The 24,382-nt window shown below is 36.8% G+C and overlaps 1 protein-coding gene across 2 annotated transcripts; it reads left to right on the top strand.

The window, feature by feature from the left end:
* Positions 1–363: 363 nt before the first annotated feature.
* LOC102585412 (uncharacterized) lies at positions 364–24,382 on the top strand. 2 transcript variants are annotated; one of them, XM_015313522.1, is made up of 17 exons: positions 364–932; positions 2,500–3,185; positions 4,018–4,243; positions 4,399–5,492; positions 5,932–6,261; positions 6,359–6,430; positions 6,560–6,640; positions 6,783–6,814; positions 6,931–7,018; positions 7,091–7,243; positions 10,700–10,891; positions 10,969–11,048; positions 11,158–11,230; positions 11,583–11,681; positions 20,913–21,018; positions 22,788–22,875; positions 23,774–24,382. In XM_015313522.1, the coding sequence occupies exons 1-17, from the start codon at positions 488–490 to the stop codon at positions 23,946–23,948; spliced, it is 4,020 nt and encodes a 1,339-aa protein (XP_015169008.1). In that variant the 5' UTR covers positions 364–487; the 3' UTR covers positions 23,949–24,382. The 2 variants fall into 2 exon arrangements, with proteins under 2 accessions (XP_015169008.1, XP_015169007.1); XM_015313521.1 differs by having other exon boundaries at positions 4,018–4,361; positions 4,424–5,492.

The raw sequence follows: 24,382 nt of genomic DNA, 5'->3' as shown, positions 1-24,382 counted from the left end.
TTATTAAAATAATAACTCAAAACTTTTAAATTACTCCTTTCATTCACTTTTATTTGTCACTTGTTCCGAAAATAAATTTTTATTTTTACTTGTCATTTTTGACTTATCAAGAAAAGACAATAATTTTTTTTCATGTTTTACTTTTGACCCTCAGTGTTAATTACTTATTTTTCAAATCATTTTTCAAGACATGTTTATATTTTAATAAATGAAATGCTAAGTGTTGATAATATGTTTATATCAATAATTATTTTCTTAATGGATATGCTAAGTCAAAGTGTGACAAATAAAAATGAACGGAAGTAATATTGTAATATAAGATAAAGATATATCTAGAAGTCTATAAAAAATGTGAGTATTTTAAACGGAATACATTTTGCCTTTCCCGCACAAAAAAAAGATCACACAAACGAGCCCTAATCTCCGGACTGCAATGAATTTCACAGTAATTTCAAAATTTTGAAAATCCACATCCCAATTCGCTACCATGTCAACGCCGACGACTGATGCCACCGGCGGCACCAGCGAGGACCGCCGGCAAATTCACAACAACAACAACAACAACGCAGAGAACTCGGACGGCGGTACCACCATGGCGATGCAGAGGAAGCGAGCTCGAAGAGTGAGCTTTGCTGAGATGACTTCTGTACACTTCTTCGACCGTGATGAAGAGTACGAAACACCTCCTAACCTCTCCGGCAAAGCTGAAAATAACAGTGAAAGTGAAGAGGTGAACCTAGGTTTTGATCAATTGGTGGACGATCCCAAAGAGTCCTGGTTGCTCAACGAAGATAGAGAAGATGGCGACGAAGGAAATGATGAGGATGAAGACGAGGATGGGGATGATGAGGTGGCTTTGCCTAGGTCGTTTTTAAGACCAGAGGAATCACCTTCTCCTGGCAGCAATTTCGGTTCTGCTACTTCAAATGATGGCAAGTGCTTTCTTTCTCCGTCCTTTTCTATCTGTGTATGCATGTATGTAAGATATATAGAAGAATGCAAACGACAAGGGTTAATTTGGTTTTGTTTAATAGGTTTCTGATCCTATAGATAAATATAATGGAATCTCTGTGACATTTTCTTAGTAGCAATTTCATCCACCATGTATTATCTACTAAGCATACAAATGAAATGAAGAACAGTGCATTCAGAACAATGTGTACAGTTTTAGCTAGATTTTAAGCTATGATGATTTGAGATCTTCTTATTTAATACTCCTAATTAATTGAAAAATCAACACAAAAGAGTACAATATATTATGATCAAAATGTTACCTATGCAGATGCTTATGATTCTCTGGGATGAAATAGTATAGAACTCAAATAGAAGTCTTGAAAAGCAAATCAAAAGTCAATTCATATTATCTGCTGAAGCATACAACATTCTGAACATGATTTGAACGCCAAAAAAATTTAAAATCAAATTGAACACCATGACTATCCACAAAATTTTGAATCTAATAAACAAAAGAAATGAATCTTTAATTTGATCAATTAGAGTTTCAAAGGGACCAATAGTTTTCGACTAGAAAGATGGAAATTCTAATTTGGTTTGTAGTTGGGACTTCAATTAACATATGAGATTTCAAGTGTTTTAGGTCCCTGTCTGTGGACCTAAAACAGTATAAGAAAATGAGCATAATGATAAAAGAAAGAAAAATACATATATATATTTATATTTTTAATCCAAGACTCATAAAATAAGTATGAATGACAAATATATGGACAAAGAATTTTTATTTTTTTTTAATGATAAAGTGACATCATTTGTTTAGTGTTCCTCTTTAGGAGAGCTTCATTGACAAGAAAAAGTATGTCTTAGAGCCTTGATGACATTCAAGCACACATTAAGCAAGGCAAAACACTCAACATGGTTTACGCTCGCTTCAGAGCTTAAGTGTGTCTTTGGCACCAAATGTACGTTGCGGATCCGCCCTTGGTTATAGGTGTCATGGCACCCCAGCCCCTGTTTGTAGAACTTACGAATGTACTCTATTTAGTGCACAATGTACAACTACAACATGCACGTACCTTGTATTGATCATCTTCATGCTAGTGATAGGAGGAGGTTATGTATGTCTTTCTCGAAAAAAAGAAGAATTTATGTATGGTTTTTATGGCTTGAATAGTTGTTATTTTGAGAGACTGAATAATTAGGATTTTGGCTCCTTTTTATTTTTATCTGTTATCTGCATCCTTTAATGCCCTTTTGAATTGGGCCACATTTTGTGTAAGGACTTCTATGATATCTCATATCAGGATAGCTGCTTTTGCGTGTGAACATGCTAATAGATTTGTTATCTGGAAGGAATTTGTGGTCTTTGAGGTCATTGAATAGGAAATGGGAAAAGAGCCATTTTTTTGGTCTGTTGGTTGAAAGTTATTTTTTTCAGTTTTGAGGGGTTTGTTCCATTAGACATAATTATGTTGATTTGATCGGAATGTTAAACCCTTTAGAGTTTGTGACAGTAGTGTACTGTTTGGCCTTTCTTTTGTGCAGAAGATAATTTTTTCGGTCCAGTATCTCCCAATTTTATAAGGCCAGGCCGACTATCAGATTCAGCAGCGTCAGACGAAAATCATGATATTACTATGGATTCAACAGCTTTCTCCATGCACTTCCGTAGATTTGTTAGATCAGATTCAGGGATAGACTTGAAGACCCCAACAGAAGTATCATTCGAAGAGAAAACACCGACACAGACCAGTCAGCGTAGTTCCATGGAACTGACGATGGCCAATAAGCCAATTTCTCAATCTTCTATGCCCGTTGCCAATTTTAGTGGCATTAGTGATTCGAGTGACATGAGTCTGATTGGAGAAAACTCGCGAAGATATGATTATGGGATACTCTCTCCTGATTTAGAAGCTCTTTTAGCTGAAGGCCAAGAGAGATTGCATGCAGTTTCTGTTTCAGGAGATACCAGTGTTCCAAAGTCACCAACAAGCAAGGAAATGGAGGTTGGAAGTACAATGATGGATTTAAGTGGAAATGGAGAACAAGAAGCAAATGCAGTTGTTAGTTTTAAAATGCCACCTGAACCTTTGTGCCAGAAAATTGACGCAGATGATGGCTATAAGTTTCTTTCTCGTGTTGTTGATGGTGATTCATCACTTAGATCCACTGTTCCAGCACCGGATAATTATGACGATAGAGTAAACCAGTCACCGAAGCAGTTAAGTAATGTAAGTACCCAAGTTATGGTTCGTTAATTCCGTTGCTTAAATGCACAATCAATAGCATTGATCTGTTACTTTCATATGTTTACACCATCTTGGGACACCACATGGTTGGTGCTTGTCTATAAATCAGTTCTTTAGTTTACATCTATGTAAATACTTCATCATTTTCCATTTGACATAATGTTCATGTCTGTAGTGGTTTCTTCTCTGAAGTTCTTGAAACTGAGCTTATTTGACAATTAGATGACTTCAAATATAAGATATGATCATTTACTTGCCATCGCCAATTCTTTTAAAACAAAAGGTGCATTGGACCCTGAATCTCATTCTAATTGCATAGACTAAAGTATGACCGATTAACTCGGTTAGAGTGATCCCTGTGTCAGTCATATTTTACATATGGTAAATCCCATGCATCTTCAAATGCATTTATAATACCTGGTCATGTGCTTCTGTATTGTTTCTTAATTCTTGTGTGTGTGTGTGTGGTGGTGGTGGTGGTTAATCAGTTAAGTTAATCTATTGGTGGCTAGGTCTTGTTTATCGATGCAGTGTTCTACAGTCCTGTACAAATCATATTGGGGATAAAGTCTTTGTTGAATTGTCAAGTAGCTGATGTGTTTAGGGATGCATTATTTTACAATCTTGTACATACCAATTGGGGTTAAATTGCTTGTTAAATTGTCAAACAAATATGCTTGATCCATGTTCCTGAGTGATTTGTTTGAGTCAAATAGTTATGATAAATGATTTTGCTGGTTAGGAAATTAGGCTTAAGCTACTGTGCTTTCTCCCAGTGCACTGACTTCATGTTTTTTCGTTGTTTAAATTGCAGGATTTTGGTGAAAATAATATGTCTGTCAAGGATGCTTCTGTGGTAGAAAATAGTGAAGCCCTATGTAGTGACAATGATGAGCGTGGTGAATTTTGTGGGTTTCCATGTGATTGGGAATCTCCGTTGGTAGATTTAGTGTCCTCTTCACCAGCTACACAAAGACTAATAGTCATGGGTAGTCCTTCACCTGTCAAACAGAATTCAACGGCAGTGTCTTCCCCGGAAGATCTCATTTCCTTTTTGAGCAATGAAAAGAGAGGACCTTGGACAAGTTCAGCATCCCTCCAGAAGAGCATTTCCAAACTGCCTTTCCTGGAAGATCCCATTTCCTTTTTGAGCAATGGGTCAAACAGAATTCAACGGCAGTGTCTTCCCCGGAAGATCTCATTTCCTTTTTGAGCAATGAAAAGAGAGGACCTTGGACAAGTTCAGCATCCCTCCAGAAGAGCATTTCCAAACTTGAAAGGCTTAAGGCTTCTGCATTCTCTTCTTCCCGTGGTGACAAAATCCCCCACATGGGCGTTAGAGCTTTAGAATTTCCAAAAACACCTCCTTTGGATTCTATATTGAAGAAAAGGAACCTAGATATGAGAGTCAAATGTCTGGATGCCGCTATGACTTGTACAGAGGAGCAATTTTCAGGTTCTACTATGAAGGAGGGAGAAAGAAAAACGTCCATCCCAGGTGGTAGTTGGAGTAAGGCTCTTTCAAGTAGTGAAGATGTAATTCAATGTGAACAATCTTTTGGTCCAGAAAAGCCAGGGAAATCTCTCAATCATCTTGATGCTGGTATTCTCCCCATGGATCAACTGTTGAAGCCTGCAGACCCCTCGTCTTCATCAAGGTTTTCTTTGTCAGGGAAGAAAAATGACATGGTTACACCAAATGACCTCAGACAGAAGATATCACTGATTTCTAGAACTGATTCCCCATTGGTTGATTATTCAGGGCGAGAGGAAGTGATTGCTATTGCTCAAAAATTGGTATTTACTCCAGAAAAGTCCTTGCAGTCAAAGTGGACTGAACATCAGTCTAGCCCTTTTAAAGAATCAAAGTTGGATGATGAACATCTGAAAAGCTTTGGTCCGGTAAAAAATGCATCTTCAATTAGTAATGTGACAGATGGACCATCTGTGACTGCAACAGCCGGCAACTGGTATTCTTCATCCACATTAACTGAAGAACAGTCTGGTTCACCAGTTGTCGAAGGAAGCAAAGTGTTAAGGCAACCAGACAGGACACATAGCATAGAAGCTAAGCTCCTTGAGCAAACTAATGAACTGGGAAACGATGAGGATTCGAGAATCTCCAGGGATGGGAGCTCTCATCTATCGTCAGCAATATTAGATGGGAATATTCAGTCTGAAACAGGTCTCCCTAAACTCGAAATTGATCCTCGAGAGAAAAATAAGTGTTCTTCTGCTTGCGCTGCTTCTTCCTCTATTCAGAATCTAGAATCTTTGGTAGTTGAAAAGGTAAGTACATCATTCTATTCCGTTAAGTGTTGTTTACTCCCATCATTAACTATTTTGTAGTGTCAGTATGCAGACCTATGTCCTACATGAGCCATGATAATTTGCTTATTTACTATTTCCCTATGGTTATTTTGCCCCCTATTTTATTCTCTTTTATCAATGTGGTGTTGTCCTTTATTCCTTAAAGACGCTACTGTCTTTGACAGTTGTTCTTCCTTTTTTGTTAATTATGGAATATTGAAACTGAAATGTGAACATGGACATGGCTGGATCTTCTTTTCAATTATGAATTTGGTGTTTCATTTAATTTATAACTCTAAATCCTTATTGTGGCTTCTATGCACACACTAGCTGAATGAGTTTCTGGTACCTTTTTAGGTTGGAACTTTGCAACTTGCATACAATATTCACTTAATACTTATATAACCATATTCTGCAGACTCCCGTAAAATGGTCTTCACGAAGTCCATCAGCAAAGGGGCATCACTCGCTGGCACAATCCAACTCTATATGTTTCTCTATAGACGAAGTGATGCAATCTCCTAGATCCAATCAATCTATTGGCAGACCTAGAAACTCTTCTGCCCATAAAAGAAGCAGTGAAGAATTGACATTTGGAGATATGGAACACACAAATGAGATTATCATGTCTCATAGGAGCCCAAAACTTCAGAGAGGGGTCGATAATCATCCAGGAACTTCGGGAAATCCTGATGATAGTGGAAAAGAAATGCACAGAGCTCATGATGAACTCAGACAGTGGAAAGATGTAAGATTTCTTTATGGTCTTTCTTTATTGCTTGCCTGGATGACACTTATTCTGAAGAGAGCCTGGGAAATGAAAAAGCTTCCTCTTCGCCTTGCAGATTAATTCCAAATTTATGGATGATGCAGATGAGTGGATATCTTTGCCTAAAGAAAGGCTTACTATGCCAGCGGTATAGTCTTCTCACTTCAAAATATGCTTTAGAAATGTCTGTTGGTGGGATTTGCTTCTAGATATAAAATAACCGATATTGATTCGTTTTGTTTTATCATCGTTATTATTTGCCACTAAATTGTTGTAGATTGAAATGGTGGAAGACATTGTCACCCGGATGCAGAAGGCAAAGACATACGATATTTTGCACAGTCAAATTCTCACTCAGGTTTCTTTGCTTGGGGATACATTGATTCATGTTTCAGAGATAATGAAAACCAAGATAATAATAGATCAATTGTTTAATGCATTCTTCTTAACACCACAGGAAGTTTGAATAACTATTGACACTGATTTCCTGATCTTTTCAGAAAGCATCAGTTTCCAATTTTCAGGAGAAAAGGTAAATTCTCGTTTCACCTTTGTTTTTCCAACATAACTAATGTTCATTTATTTTGACATCAGATTAGTGTGTGTTTGGAAAGTGTGTCATCTCTCTAATTTGTAATGGTAACACAGAGCTGTTGAAGCAATAATGTTGTTATGTCAGCTTGTACATGAGAAAGCAAAGTTCCACTTGAGGCGTGTGAAGAAGGAGAAACTGCTGGTAGTATTTATGTCAATCTACTTTTATGATCATCTTGCCATTGTTTTTTACATAATTCACTAATGCATACAGGAAAAATGTCAACTCTTGAATTCTGGAATTCAGAAGTCTCAAATGTCAAAGATCAATCATTCACTTCATAATTCTGTAACTGTCTCAAGAGTCACCCAGGGTGATATAATTTCTAGTGAGAGGTCATCAGCCTGTGAAAAGGCCCCGCAGGAGGTACTTTATAGAAATCAAATTTTGATTACACTCTGCTGTTTGGTGTACCGATCACTTCTAGGATACTTTGAGGTGCTGGTTATATTTGCTATCCAAAAGTTTAGGAAATGTTCAATAAGGAATGAAGCTAACAGGAAAACTTCTTTTTCAATCTATCATTTTATTTGCCAGGACCGTTATTTATTTCTCCATCCTTGGTGTTCCTTCTTTAGCTCAAAACTTGGTGGTGTTGCTAGGTTATATTTGTTGATGTTATGAGCATGTTATGTCATTAAATGTAAATTTTACTTCTGAATTTGGCCCATCGCTAAAAACTTGTAACTAGATTTATTGACTTATTGATCTACTAGATAATTTACCTGCTCTTTGCGCGGTTATATATGACCTTATTAAACTTACGAATGTGAATGTTTAAACTAAGGAAAAACTTAAAGATGTTAAGAACATTCAAATTAGAAAATTTGACATTGTTAGTATATCTCAATAACTTCTAATGAATGATTGCAAGTCTTATATAGCTTTTGTAATTTTTTGGATTGTAACATTTGTTCCTTGATAATTTCCTTCTGATTATTGGTTAATTTTACTATTGTATAATCAAGCATCATTTTTCACCATTAATGAATACCAAACAACATTAAAACATACTAAATTATCTAAAGTAGCAGTAATTCTTAACTTATTGTGGCTTCTTAACCCTGTAGCAAAGGATTGTTGGCCCCTTCAATTAATTTGCTCCTAAAGAAGAGAGTGCAGAAGAACAGAAGAGAAGAACTCTGTTTTTTTCCCCAAAAATTCCTATATAAAACTAAATTATAGAGCAATATGTAATCATGTAATGACAAAGGTTTGGATTTTTTCTTTACTTGTTCGCGCTACTTCTTCGACCTTCTTGACTATCCTAATATCTCCCGCAAAGCACAAAAGAATACCTTTAAAAGAATTCTACAAAGTAAAAGGACAAACCCTAGTTTTTGCTAATTTCGAAGATGTTTGAAATTTATAATCAATGTAATAAGAGAATGGGAGTAGATTTAGGTACCACATTTGTTTCGAGGTTGTTGTGGAGATCAGCAAAAGAGATGTTGACTACTTCCAACAGCCAGAGCACATCAACTAAGAATCCACAAAGATGCTTTGAGGAAGATGGTTGATTCAATTCCGGCAAAAAAACAAAACTAAGAATCCGACCACCAAAGTTTGTTTCTCTCTATCTTCTACAATAATAGACATGGATATGAATCATGATAAAAAGGAAAGTGTGTCTTACTCAGCCACTGGATAACTGAAGAAGTCATGAGCACATTTGGTTGTAGTGTCTGGAAAACAATTAGGAGACTTTGGCCTTACTTTATTAACAACATCTCCATTGGTGTTGGTAAGGATCTGAAAACTGCTTTCTGGGATGAAGTTTGGGTAGGGGAGAATAGCTTGAGGAACTTATTCCCCCAATTATACTCTTTGAGCTTGTAGAAAAATGTCTCTGGTATGGAGCCAACAAGGCTGGAACTTACTCTTCAGGAGAGCAATGAATGACTGAGAAATTGGACAAGTAGCAGGCCTTCTGAGAACATTAAACACTTCCCCTGTTATTTCTATGAGCCCAGACAAGCCAATCTGGAAACTACACCGCAAAGGCTACTTCACAGTCAAGTCATGTTGCTGGAATATCAATTCCAACCAAATAGCAATAGACACAGGGCCTTGGAAGGCAATCTGGAAAGCCAGAAGTCCACCAAAAGTGACTTGTTTCTCATGGTTAGGGTGCAGGAAAGCCTGCCTCACACATGAGGCACTGCAGAAAAGAGGATGGAAGATATGTTCTAGATGTTTTATGTGTGAGCGGGAAGCAGAAGTCAATAGTCATTTGTTTATGCATTGCAACACTGCCTAAGCCTTTGGAGCAGTTTCTTGTGCATTTTAGGAGTTAGTTGTGTGATGCACAAGACAACCTTGGAGTTGATGAATCAATGGTCAGGAATTGGCAAAAGAGGGAGAGAAGAAGATTGGTGGAGGACAATACCAGCTTGTACATGGTGGACCTTATGGAGAGAAAGGAATGATAGGTGCTTTGAAGATCAGAGTGTCAACATACAGATGATTAAGATGAAGCGTATAAGCCTGCTATTTTTTTGGTGTAAACAAGAGTTGGTAGGGGAGACAGTAGATTTAGTAGATTTCACAGGGAACTTGTAAAAGTACCCAAAGGGGGGTGGGGTGCACCCACCACTCTGTGGGTTGTAAGTTTCCAATTCATCATTCATTGAATGATAAATTTTTTGTGTGAATACAAAGCTACCCTTATCTCAAAAAAAAAGAAAAAGATCATGAAAAAAAGGAAGAGCATAAAGTAATAATGTTTGGGAGAAATAATAGAGAGATGTAAGGGAATTAAGAACACTGAAGACGTGTCTTTTATGGTGAAAGTGTGGAAGGTATTATGGGGTGAAAAACAGAGAGATTAGGAAGGAGATCATAGGGGTGTAAGGGGGGGGGGAGTGCTAAAGTGTTTTTTCGAACTTTTGAGGATGCAACGTTTTAGTCTGAAGGGGCAGTGATTTGGGTAATTAATTGTCAAAACTCTGTAAAAATAGTTAAATACATTCCTGATTTGTGGCTTGCCACGTAGGCGGGCCTTGGATTCTCTTTTATATATATATAAGATTGCCATTGGTCTGAGACTTTATATGTCAGTTATTATCCTTTCTGTATTTGTAGCTCGACATCCATTTTATTGACAGTGTAAGTGCTCTTAGTTGTCCTGGTCAATATATGTGGTTGCTCTACAGTTATGAGGGGTCAATCATCGGTTTTAGTTCCTTTTTCTTCCCAGTTGAAGTTTGTCTTCTGTATGTTGTGAGGGCATAAGGTACATAATCATCATAAATTTTTATTCTACTGATTTATCTGGTACAGACTGGAGTTCAGGTCTATTCATCAGATTTAATTGTGGCACACCTGAAAGATGGCAAGATGCATCAACTTGTTTTTAAGTGACCATGCTTCTTGAATAACTAGTTAGCACTTCTTACCTTCTAATATTCAAGAAATTTTCTTACGTTTCAGGTTCTTTGTCTTTCTGCGATGAAGACATTAAGAACAATTGTCTTACAGTTTATCATCCTCTGCACGTGTGCATGTGTCTGTGTGAGGAAGGATTTAGACATGTTTTTTTTTCATTTGCTCATGATGTAGATATCATTTATTAAATGTTTTTGCCTTCTCTTTTTAGAGGACTCAGAAGTTTGAGAAATTAAAGATAACATGTTTGATATTAGCAAAAAACTTCTGTATATTTTGTTTATGACATATATATTGCTATTCCTCTGCTCTGTCCAACTTGTCGTACTTGCTATGACCAATTTAATCTAGTTTTGGGATGCAGTTTACTAGTGGCTTAGACAACTTACTCTTTTTATGATTCAAGTACTATACGAACGGTTTATGGTAATGCAGGTGCCTCATAATAAAGTGGCCACTATCAAGGAGGCTTTAAAAATTTCAGAAAGAAAAGTTGCAACTCTGACTAGATCCTTTCATTCTTCCTTGAAACTTAAGGGAGAACCAAATTGTGCTGATACTATCATTTCTGTTAAGGAACATCTAATGAGGAGATCGTGTTGTAGATTCCTACGTCAAGATATGCAGGTCGCCTCTGTCCTGAGTTATAATGCTTCAAGCTTTTTCTTCTGTCACTAACATACATCATTTATTATTATTTTTAGATGTTTGTCATTCAGAATGTGAGGAAAGGGAATGGCCATTACGATATCATCCTCAACTATCTTGATGTGTTGGTTCAAAGGTTTCTCTTACAATTTTCCTACTATTTTTCATGATTACGTTTTCGAAAAAATTTCTGTTCTACCTCTGTGTTGTGATTGTTTAGATTTTTATTTTTTTGATAATTCCAGTTTGAAGGTGACTGTTGGTCCAAATCCAAGCATCATCATCTCTAACAATTTGAATGATCTACTAATCACAAAGGTAAAAGTCATGATTATGCTGAGAAAAATTGTCCTGTATTTCAACCCTTCGGGGTGGTCCAGTGGTTTGAGCTTGGGACTTCCATGTTGGAGGTCTCAGGTTTGAAACCCCTTGCTAGCGAAAGCAAGGGGTTTGCCTTCTGGGTCGAGCTCGTCGCACCAGGCTTGCCTAGTGCGGTTTACCTCTCCTATGTGGTTTGCGAGCTATTGCATAGGAGCGGGGGTTTTACCCTGTGCGCACCCAAAGGGTAGCGGCTGTGGGTTTCCCTTGTCATAAAAATAAAATAAAAATTGTCTTGTATTTCATTTCCTAGTTTGATTTTATTTTGATGTGCTACATTTTGTCTCTGTAGAATTTCCCAAATATCAATGCTTGTGCTGCATTGAGATTTGTGTTAAAGGCTGAGATCTCAAAGAAATTTGGTGCTAGGACTCCCGCGCAAGAAATGCAGGTAAAAAGTACAAACTAATGAATTTCCAAAGCAACAATAGACAATTTTGTATATCTATGTAAATTACCACCTTTCTCATATTGACAACAACTTTGAGAAATTAGAAGAAGAAAAAGAAGAGATATTGGGAATTGAATTGATTGATCATTCCTCAAGTTGATGGGATTAAATAGTTGTTACAGATTATGTAAATAAGGAAAGAAACTAATAAAATATTACATGATCTCCTAACTGCCTAATTAAAGGGATTAGGGAATATTCCCATATCTAGACTATCTAATCATACCTTATTTAAATGTTCTCATATCTACACTATCCAAATATACCATAATTAACATTCCCCCTCAAGCTGGAGCGTATAAGTCATAAGCTCATAGTTTGCCACATATATAGTCAATTCTAGATCCTCAGAGTGATTTTGTGAAAATATCTGCAGTTGATCTTTTGAGTTGACAAAACTTGTGGCGATGTATCCAGACTTAATCTTTTCTCGAATGAAGTGACAATCTATCTCAATGTGCTTTGTTCTTTCATGGAACACTGCATTAGAAGCGATATGTAGTGCAACTTGGTTATCACAAATCAATGTCATGAATTGAAGAATTTGTCTCAACCATATAAGCTCACACGTAGCTAGTGCCATAGCTCTGCCTCTGTGCTTGATCTAGCTACGATAGCTTGCTTTTTACTTTTCCAAGATATAGATTGCCTCCAATTAGAACACAATAATCGGAAGTGGATTGCCTGTCAGAAGGAGATCCTGCCCAATCTGCATCAGAATATACAACAATATTGGTATGTCCCTTATCTTCATACAATAAACCTTGTCCTAGGGAGCTTTTGATATATCGCCGGATGCGAATCACTGCATTCCAGTGACTATCACAAGGTGATTGCAAAAACTGGCTAACTACACTAACAACAAATGAGATATTTGGTCGCGTGATCGTGAGATAGTTGAGTTTGCCAACAAGTCTCCAATATCTGTTAGGATCTCTTAGAGGCTTCCTCTGTCCTGGAATAAGCTTAATATTTGGATCCATTGGACTGTCCAGTGTCCACGTGTTTGCAATCCAACATACCACCGTCTTCCAAAATGTCTTAGGCATATTTCCTTTGAGTAATAGCAATACCGTGGCTAGACCGTGCCACTTCAATGCCTAGAAAGTATTTCAACTTGCCCAAATCCTTAGTTTGAAAGTGACTTGGGAGGTGTTGTTTGAGTTGAGCAATACCTTTATGATCATCTCATGTGATACCAATATCATCAACATAGACAATTAAAAAGATATGTTCGTCGTGAGATGAATGCCTATAGAATACAAAGTGATCAACTTTCATTCGGATCATTCCAAATTGTTGGACAATAGCTCGAAATGACCAAACAATGTTCTAGGAGAATGCTTGAGACGATAGAGGGATCGATTTTTTTTACAAACTAGCCTAGACTCCCCTTGAGCATATATACCTCTTCAACAAGCGCTCCATGTAGGAATGCATTTTTGATGTCTAGTTGAAAAAGGGGCCAATGATTCATTGTTGACATATAGATAAAAAGACGGACATAAGCCATCTTAGCAACTGGTGAAAAAGTATCTCCATAATCAATGTCATAAATCTGAGTGTATCCCTTAGCAACCAATCTCGATTTGAGATGATCAATAGCTCCATCCAAGCCTACCTTAACTGTGAATACCCAACGACAACCAACTGTGATTTTGCCTCCAGGTAAAGGAACAAGCTCCCAAGTACCATTATCATGCAAAACAGTCATCTCCTCAATCAAAGCCTAACAAGCTAGTAAGGAAGGCATGATATGAAGGTGACAGACGATGATAACTTAACTAAGTATAAGAGGGAGTTTGATTGGCAGTAGTTCTAGTACCTTTGCGAAGAGCAATGGGAAGATCATCTGATTAGTGCTTGACTGAAGCAGAAAACATTGTTGGAGCAAGTAATGAGTCACCAGGATTGCTTTGTGTATCTGTATCAGAGTTAGAAATACTAATTGGATTAGCAAGCTCAGAAGGAGGTTGAGGTCGTTTGAAATAGACCTTAAGAGTTGGAGGTGAAGCTGAGGTTGGAATAGTTAGAATTGGAAGGATTGATATGGCCTTTTGATTTTCCATATTAGGAGAAAAATACGGAGAAGTCTCGAAAAAAAGTAACAAGATCAAGTACTTATTAGTAGAGGGATCAAAGCATTTGTAACCTTTTTATAGATGAGAATACTGAGAAAGACACATTTGAAAGCATTGTGCTGAAGTTTATCTTTTCCAGGGGTAAGATTATGAACAAAACAGGTGCAACTAAACACACGAGGAGGAAGGGGAAACAAATTTTGGTGGACCAAGTATGGACTTTGGTACTGGTAAACAGATGAAGTCATGCGATTGATTAAATGACAAGCACTAATAACAACATCACCCCAAAAATGTAAAGGGACATGATTGTGAATGAGCAATGTCCGAGCTGTTTCAATTATATGTATGTTATTTTGCTCAGCAACTCCATTTTGTTAAGGAGTATATGCACAAGAAGACAAGTGCAATATGCCCTGGGATAACATAGAAGAAGAGAGAGAAGTATTCTCAGGCATTATCATTGATTAACTTCTTAATGAAAATACCAAATTGATTGTGAATATCATCACAAAATTTCTGTAAGATAGAGAACAACTCAGATCTATTTTTCATTGAAAATAACCATGTGCACCTAGAATAGTCATCAATAAATGTAACAAAATGAAAGCCTAAGGAAGAATTGACATGACTTGGACCCTATATATTAGAATGAACAATTTCAAACATAGAGGTGGCCCTATTATTGACGCGCTTTGGGAAAGAGGCACGAGTATGTTTCCCAAGCTGACACGACTCACATTCTACCAAAGATAAACTAGATAAATTGGGGACCATGTTCTGCCATTACAAGAGACTTGGATCACCTAATTGACTATGGAGCAATTCAGAAGAAACAATGGAAGTGAAAGCAAACATGTGGTGTTGGAATAGACAACATGTACAATCCTTGTGACTCATGTCCTTTTCCAATCATCTATCCCGTACTCCGATCTTGCACAATACCAGGATCATCAAGGAAGGTTACAACACATTTCAGTTTTTTTGTCAATTTGCTAATGGAAATAAGATTATACGGGCATTCAAGTGCAAAAAGGACTGATTTTAAAGGTATGGAAGGTAGAGGGTGAGCTATACCTATCCCTTTTACAATAGTCTTTGATCCATTAGCCAAAGTAACACTAGAGACGGTAGAAGGGGTAGTAAGAGTAGAGAGAGTATTTTTGTTACCAAAAATATGGTCAGAAGCACCAGAATCAAGAATCCATTGTCCTTGAGATGAAGACTATGCGACATAAGCAAAAGAGTTACCTAGTTGTACTGTGACACAGCCGATGAGGTTGATAATTATTGCCTTGATGTTTGGTATTGAAGGTATTCATTATAGTCTGTTCCCGTTAAAGTGACAGATTGAGATGATCCATCCTTGTCAGTAGGTGTAGGTAGAATACCATCTCCATTATGAGCAATATTTGCTGCGTATCGAGGACGATCATTATTGTGTGGAGGCTTACCATGAAGAAGGCGGCATTCCTCTCTTACATGCCCTCCCTTAATGAGTACAATGTAAGAGGAAAAGTCAACATTCCTCTCTTATATGTCCTCCCTTGTTACAATGATTGCAATGTTATTATTCCTCCATTTTCCTTTCCGGTATCCACCTTGGAAATTGTTAGTTTGGACAGTCATGATAGATGCATCATAAGAATTTACCTTTGGTGGTGCAGATGCGATGCGTAGTAATCTTGCAAATACTTCTTCCAAGGTAGGAACAAATGGGCTAGAAAGGATTTGGTCATGAACTGAGGTTAGGTCTGCTCGCAACCCAATCAAAGCCAAGACCATAAAGAACCTGTCTCTTTGTGTCTCATGCTCATCTAATTTGTCAGTAGAAGGCATAAGAGAATCAAATTTATCCTTTAAGGATTCTACCTGACCCAAATAAGTTGCCATGTCTTGTTGATTCTGTTGTAGATGAACAATATCTGACACACCTTTGAAAATGAGTTGTATATCATTTGTATACAAAGTTTTGGCTTTGTTCCACACTTTGTAACAAGTTTTACAAGACTGAAACAAATTTAAGAACTTAGGATCAAGTAAATTCCACAGAAGACTACACAATTGTGCATCTATTTCAACCCAAGCAGGTCTATCAGTTGGTCCAATATTACTACTGTTTTTGAGCAAGTGATCTTCAAATCCTTGACCTATAAACCACAATTCTACAGAGGCTGCCCAGGAGGTGAAATCACCACTACCACCTAACTTTACAGTAGTAATTACCAGTGAAGGTGTAGAAGAAACAATTGACTTAACAATCTGATTTTGAGTAATCTGATTATCAGTTTGGTTATGAGGCATTTTTATTTGTCACAAAAAGAAGTACCGATGAAGTAAAAAAGTAAGTGTCTTCAACAGATATGGAGAAACAAAGAAGTAGATAACCAGATGTAATTAGACAGAGTTTAAATGACCTGGAGAAAGAGAGACGAAAGAGAAAGGTGAGAATCAACACTTTTTTGATATGGTTGATTTAACAACTAATTGATCGATCCCTCCATTCTTTTTTCTTCAGTTTCTGTTACTGAAAGAAAACATTCAGAGAGAGGGGGGGCTGAAAAAACAGCCTTGTGGGTTTGATACCATGAGAAATTAGAAGAAGAAAAAGAAGAGATATTGAGAATTGAATTGATTGATCATTCCCCCAAGTTGGGATTAAATTGCTGTTACAGATAATGTAAATAAGGAAAGAAACTAATATAATATTACATAATCTCCTAACTACCTAATTAAAGGGATTAGGGAATACTCTCATATCTAGACTATCTAATCATATTTTATTTAATTATTCTCATATCTACACTATCTAAATATACCATAATCAACAAGTTTCAATAAGATTAAACGCACTGCTTGCGTCATCCCAGTAATTTGCACAGCATACAGAGTTGTACTAAGAAAAAGTTTGAGAATCAAATGCAAACTTGAATTACCTAGTAACATATGGCTCCTAGCAAAGGCTGTGTTTGAGACTTCCTTGATAACCCTCTGAAAGTGCAGATTGAAGAATTGGGATCTTGTGAAAGCTGATACTCTTCCTGTCTAGTTTATGTCGCACACTTTTCCTTTTATTTTTTCCCAAAAGAATGACACGTTTCTACATATAGAAACAATTTTGAAGATTTAACCTAAATAGTCACCACCCAACTCCGTAAACTAAAAAGAGCTGGTGGATGTATAATATATGTAAATCGATGTAAAATATGTGTAAAACCGTGTATAATCTTTGTATATCGAGAAAAGTAAATAGTGAATCTAGCCGACTATTTATGTAAATTTCCTTACAATTTAACTTTTAAAATTTTCATTTCTCTTAATGAGATAGAGAAAGCATTTGATTACATTCATTGGAGCTTTCTTTTGAATGTGTTAAGCACCATGGGTTATGGACCAACAGCTAAGATGTTGGTTCTAGTAAACGGCTCTCAGAACAGGTTTTTTTAAACCCACTAAGGTCAGACAAGGGGATCACCATCTCCTATTCTTTTCATTCTTATTATGGAAGGCCTTAGCAACATGCTTCACAGTGCACTGGAACTTAACTGGATTAGGGAATATTCAGTAGGCTTGAGGAGTCAAGATGGACCTGTGATTTCTCACATCCTCTATGCAGATGAATCACTGATTTAATGTGATGCCGAGGAAGAACAGATGCACTATCTTAGACTTGTTTTGTTACTTTTTGAGGCAGTCACTGGCCTCCATATAAATCTGCATAAGAGTCAGATGTTTCCAGTAAATGAGGTCCACAATCTTTAACTGTTAGCAAGTATTCTAGGCTGCAATGTTGGACTCTACCTGATACTTATATGGGACTACCTCTGGGGAATAAATACAAGTCAATTGCTTCATGGGATGGTGTTCTTGAAACATGCGTAAAAGGTTGTCTAATCAATATCTTTCTCTTGGTGGAAGACTAGTAAATAGCTATGTTGTTATTCCCTGTACCTGCTTTTGTTGCAAAGAAAATTGACAAGGTTCTTAGAGACTTTCTATGTCAAGGAAATAGAAACAAGAAATATTTCAATCTTATCAATTGAGATATACAGTTTTAAAGGGAAAAAGGATGGAGGCCTTGGGGTTAGAGGTTTGAAAATGCATAACGTTATCCTCTTAACAAATGGTTATGGAGGTTCACAAATGAGGAAGTTACTTTGTGGAAAATTTTATCAAAACTAAATAGGGCATCACAAACGAGGAAGGTACAAATGGTTAAGGGTAATTGTATTTCTTTACTTTCTTTTTGGACTAGCATGGCGGCAGATGCACATGATTGTTACAATGTAGAGGCTGTAGTCAACTTTAATAGTTCTCTACATAATCTGCGAGAACTATTTTTGTGCTACTCAGTTGCTCCTTACCAACATATCCTTTATACTGAAATTTGTAAAAATTCACCTTTATCATTTTTCTTAAAACTCTTAATGAGATGATTTAAGCTACAAAAACTTTATGACTTGTTTTAGTTTTAGACCACAAGTTTCAAAAGTCCTTTTTTTAAACTTCAGGCTAGTCAAACAAGGATATATAGTTCGTGATTAACACTTTTCTTATTGGCTTGTGGTGACTATGTCGCCCTGAAAAGGGATCACGTGATTAGCACTCCATGGCATAACCTGCACCGGGAAGACCATCAACCCGTTTATTTACATGAAATTTGAGAATAGTTGTTTAATTTTTCAAACTTCAATCAACTCTTTCAATAGTTGTTTATTGAGTTCTAGGTTGTGATAACCATGGATTGATATTTAGCTTCAATGCTGGATTTCACAATCATGCGTTGCTTCTTGCTCTTCTAATATACAAGATTGTCTCAACTGGAACACTATATCCATAATTAAAATGTTGATTAGATGGAGACCATACTCAATCAACTTGTGGATACTCAATAGTGTCCTTAATTCAAATAATGTCACCTGTTTCCTGGAGCAGAACCGAAGAATACAGACTAATGCGTCTCAATGAGTTCAGATGGAGAATCTAGAAACCCACTGATGATACTCTCTAAAAACAAAATGAGAAATTTCAGTTTTCCAACTGATCTCTTGTTTCACCTAGGGTCTCTTAGAGGTCCCCTTTGACCTGGGAGAAGCTTAACATTCAGATGCATGGGGTATTGATAGGTCTACAGTTTATCATCCTTGTTTTCTCAAGTATGTCCTGAGCATACTTCATTGTGAAATAACAATACTTGATATAGACTGAGCTACTTCAATACCTAGGAAATAGTTAGGTCCTTGGTATGGAATTGCTGAAAGAGACATTGCTTCAAGCTGTCAATGCCCTCTTGATGACCATCAGTGGTAACTGTGATATCATAGATTATCAAATAGATGCATAGATTAGAGGCTGAGTGTCAGTTAAATACAGAGTGATCAAGGTCGCTTCAAATCGTGCCAAACCATGTATAATTGTGCTAGATGTTGAACCCATAATTGAGTAATTTAAATGTTCTCTCAAATGATTTAAGTTTTCAGATGGGATGATCATACACTTGAATATGGTATCAAAGTAGAGTAGATAAAGGTCTTGAGTTTGAGTCTCATCGCTATCCCTTAAAAAATCCTTCCACGTGCTTGGCCTATGAAAAAGAATCCGGTTAGCACCTGATAAGACCTAAACATAACATTCAAGGTTTACTTAGTTCAATCTACGTACATAAAGGTCTAAACATGTCAGTCAAGGCTTATCTAGTTCAATTTCAACTATTGGATTTCAGCTCTAGGCCATCAAACCATTACATAACTAAGGGTGAGGTCTTTACTCACCCATCCTATTTCCACCATTCGATAGTCCATTAACGACTTTTTTGATCATTCATGGTCATTAATTACAACCACCAACCCCTTCAAGTTTTTCTATCCACTAACCACCATTAATACCCCTTGATGTGAGCACCACTCCAACCTCCATGAAATAACTAATATCTACCATACATATTACATAGTTTACCCATATCACATTGATACTAATTTATCAAGCGGAGAAATTACCTTAAAAGGATCAACACCCCAACTCTTGTCCTTTTGAAGAACTTTTTTTTAGCAATCTAAGCACCTAGAATAGGTCTTTGAAGGGCTAGCATTTATAAGCATTAAATATACCAAATTACTGATCCTACCTTTGTTGTTTGATCAAGTCTTAGGGTGTAATTTCTCTCCAAAACATGTCCCCTAACTCATGACTTGAGTTTTTGGACAAAATCTTGAAACTCCTTTTACAGTGGTTGAGGTTTCACTCTGTGGCATATGTTGTTGGGGCCACCGCGTGGGTAATGCGCGAGTTGCTTGGCTTGCCAGACAAGTTTCACGCCTTAGTTGTTTGATAGTCATTAAGCTTCCTTGGCAGCAAACTTCCTTGGGTAACGTGGCAGTGAGGCTAATGCCTGATCTGGTCGACATCTGGGCAACCTTCATGTGTTAGACTCAAAGTAGATACGACTATTTTCTGGAACTCACCCATTAATACTCTGTTTCACTCCACGCCGTGACTACCGGGTGACTTGCTTGGCCTACCAGGATTGGGCTGAAATGTGCTGAAACTTCCTCATGAAAACATGTCCATGCATTATCCATGCCATGATGAGACTCCCTTAGCTTCCATGCAATGGGCGCGTTTTGGTGTGATAGACTTGTAACCTATTTAACCTTTAAACTTCAAAATTCTCCCCTTTTGCTATAATATCGATCCCAACTCATCACTATTTTCTAACACCCAAGTCAACATCCACATCATTGTTTAAACATTGAAATCACATATGTCTGCCTATTACATCTGCTGCTTTTGAAGCTTAGAAAAAAGATGCTGAAGCAACTGATATAATTCCCGCGCAAATAACTATAAAATCCACCGAAAGACTTATTTTGGGCCATTGATTGTTGGACACCAAATGAGGAACTATCAGTAAAACAATTCTCAAATACTGATGTTCTTTTTCATGTCCGGAACTGTGTTAGAACTTCGACTTTAACAACTTGTGCTTTAAAAGAAATCTTTAACAGCTAACCTTGCTGAGCTGCTTTTTGAATTCTGCCTAGATACTTCAAGCTTCTTGGGATTAATGCAACTATATTGATAATATGTGCAGGTTACCCGTTCTCTTTTAGGCAACTCGCTTGATGTGGTCGCCGAGGTGCAAAAGGCACAAACACAGTTCCGTAACTTGGCTGATATTACCTTTTCCGCTCCAACTGGTATTGTTGTTGGATTCTTTCTTTCATTTCTCGCTCGACCTGCTGATTTCTGCTTATGATATCTGTTTGCACTTAGGCCTCTACTTCTCTAGCATCACGCGCTTGCTGACAATTATTTTAGGGTTATTTATTGCTGTAATTTCAGTAATTTAAAATTAATGTTTGAGGTTGCTTAATTAGTCCTTCTAGGCTTCTACCCTATATTAATGTTTGAGGTTGTTTAATTAGTCCTTCTAGGCTTCTACCCTATATTATCAGACATTATTTGACTAGGTATGGAATTTTAACATACTAATATATATGACTTTTATGCTATATTGATGGTGTGAAATTAAAATAATCTGTGTAAAGCTAATTTGAGAGAACATTTGAATAGATTTACTTCTGCAAAATCCTGAAATTTGCAGAAGTTACATTGAATATATCATTAATAGAATGGTTTAACATGTTGGGATTTTCTAAAATAGAAAGCCTCATGTAAAACTGAACAGTGTGAATATTTTAATATTGTTGGATTAGGGGTAATAAGTTCTAATTTGTATGCGTTCTTATTTAATTTAGTTGTGCTGTTGTGTGTCTTGCAAGATTGGTCACAAAAGGTACCGTTGTGGGAAGACTCCTTCTGTCTTCGTATTTAGTTCTAATTGAATTTTAGATTAACATTTCCTTTGGCTGAATACATTGATAGCCCCTTAAACTTGTGAGTAAATTTCATTTAGACACTCGAACTATGGCATGTTCCAATTAAGCACCCAAACACAGGATAAAGTATTCCTATTAGGCACTTCCAACTCATATTTTGGAAAAGTTTTTTGTGTGTGTTCACAAGCCCCCTTATGTTGATAAGTTAATAGCATAAAATTGCCTCCTTTAATTATACACATCAGCATCATTTGGAACATGCATGAGGTTTTCCCCCTTATTGAGGTTAATGCATACAATTAAAGGAGGCGACCTATTTTAAGTGATTAGCTTATCTGCGTAACAGACGCTTGGGAACAAGCGCAAAGGTTTTCCCAAAATTTGAGTCGGAAGTGTCTAATAAGAGAACTTTATCATATGTTTAGGTGCTCAACTGGGACATGGCATAGTTTGAGTGTCTAAGAGAAATTTAATGGCAAGTTTAAGGACTTATCGATGTATTCTGCCATTTCCATTGTGTCTCTTCCTTTCAAGGGGATATTTGTTATTCTTTTCATCCACCTTAAAGTTTTCATTCTCTTGTCTTGTAAGTCTCACATCAGGCTGTGTCGCCTGTTTGTTGCACATCCTTTTTGTATTTCTAGCTATGCAATTCTGATGATTGTTGTCATTTTTCATGTTCTCAAGTTGTTGAGCTCCTCTTACACATTACATTTCATGTATTAGGTTTCTAGCATGGAAATGTACTAAGAAAACTGAAGATAAGTGACTAGTAGCGATAGCTTTGCTGTCCCCTGGAGATGAATACTGTTAATTATTATCTTTGGCTGCATGGTTATATCGCATGATTCTTTAGTTCTTTTATCACCAAAAGGAGGGAATTGTGAATTAATTCATATTTTAGGATTGATAGACAGATGAATTTCATGCCTAGATGATACATGGGCACTTCATGCCTTTACTTTTACTGCAATTTATTGGAAACTAAAATCTTCTGCAATAAACAGCAAATCTGTCCTTATGGAGTAGGTTTTTAGTAGTCAATGCTATTGGCAGATAATTTAAACTATTTTGGTAGTATAAGCATGGGACATCTTTATACTGAACACTTGACTTCACGTTTGCAGTTGAGAAACTTGAGTTGCAGCTTCATTTTATGAATTTTACTACTGGCAAGAAGGTGAAACTGACACTAGACGTGTCATGCTTGAATAGGTACAGTCTTTATGTCTATACAGCTTCGTATCTTTTGCTTTCACATGATGGTGTATGAACTAGTTCATGTTTCCGGCAGGATAAGTTGTCTTCTACTGTGCATTATAAGTGTCCCTTTAGTTCTCAAAACCAGAATGAAGAAAGCAAACTCAATCTTGAAATTAGTTTGATAAGTTGGTTGCTTCTTATAGGTGATAAGACGAGCACAATGAAATCATTTAGGCTATTTTTTAATACCAACCTATCTGGTCTTGATTATTCTTGTCTGGTTTCTCTGTCCTGGTTAGAAACATAGAGAGCACGGGTTGTTTGTGTATCATTTCTTGAAACAGGAGAGTTGATGTATGATCTGAACATAATAATGCTCCATTAGTTCCAGTGTTCTCTTCTTAGAGAAAAACTTAAAAGCATTAGCTAGTCACTCTCCTTTGTCTTGTGGTTTTTAAACTGCTAGGCGCTAGCTTGTCTCAGATGTAGGAATCATATGGTTGGAACATCTAATTATTATCAAGATTGGATAAAGTGGTGCATTTGAGGCACACACAACTATGCTCTAAGCAAATAGGCGTTAAATCAAGCAATTAAGGTGTACTGGTGACCACATGTGGCAGGACAAATACATCGATTTAGACCATATTTCTTATGTTACCATGTCCAAAATTTGTCTGAAGTTCTGCATATATATCATTTATTACCTCAGACTCCTTACTGGTAATTTAGTCAGAACTTTTTTTCCTAATAGAAGTAATTTTTCAATGATCATATAGGTTGTGTTGATTGTTATTGAATTCTGCTTTTCATCAATTCTTCATAAGATTATCATCAACTTCTTGTTGATATGTGACAACATCTTCATCGTGTCTCACAAGTTACTGACATTCTGAGGATTTTCTGACAGAGGAGTCTATCCTTCAGAAGTTGTTCCATCCCAGTTTGCAGCTCTAGCTGTTCCTGCGAAACATTCAGATGATCCACTACTTGGTGAAATTAGAGATGCTGTCAAAAACCTTAGAGCTGGATACATGAGGATTATACGGTTATGTGGTTGTATTTCGCAGGTGGTTCAAGCCTAGGGCGGATAACTTCAGCAGAAAGGAAAAATTAAACAACTTGGATGAATGGACTCTTCTTGGGGATGCCACTGCATGGAAGGCAAACAAACTTACCCTTGCGTGCTGCTATAGTTGTCAAATTGCACAGGTTCGACATTCTCACAGGTCCTTTACTGTGTTAACAACGCATCATATGTTGAATGATGATGGTGGTATATAGGGTGAGACTGTAGCTGAATGTATAACTTGTTTCCTTTGATGCTGAAGTATTGTCCTCGGGTCATTTTCCCAGGTTTGTTTGTTTTTCCTTATTTTTTTTCTCCAAACCCTTCTTATTTTGTTGTTTTTATTTTTGTGGACGAGGGTTTTGGGGGGGTCTAAAATGTAGAACTAGAATGATCAGTGTGTACTTTAATGAAGTAATACAAGTTGTTAGGCTAGCTACATTTTGCTCA

This window comes from Solanum tuberosum, unplaced genomic scaffold (genome assembly GCF_000226075.1).
Source record: "Solanum tuberosum cultivar DM 1-3 516 R44 unplaced genomic scaffold, SolTub_3.0 scf00251, whole genome shotgun sequence".
NCBI lineage: Eukaryota > Viridiplantae > Streptophyta > Magnoliopsida > Solanales > Solanaceae > Solanum > Solanum tuberosum.
Note: the sequence above shows the minus strand (reverse complement) of the source record. Positions and strands in the feature narration are given on the sequence as shown.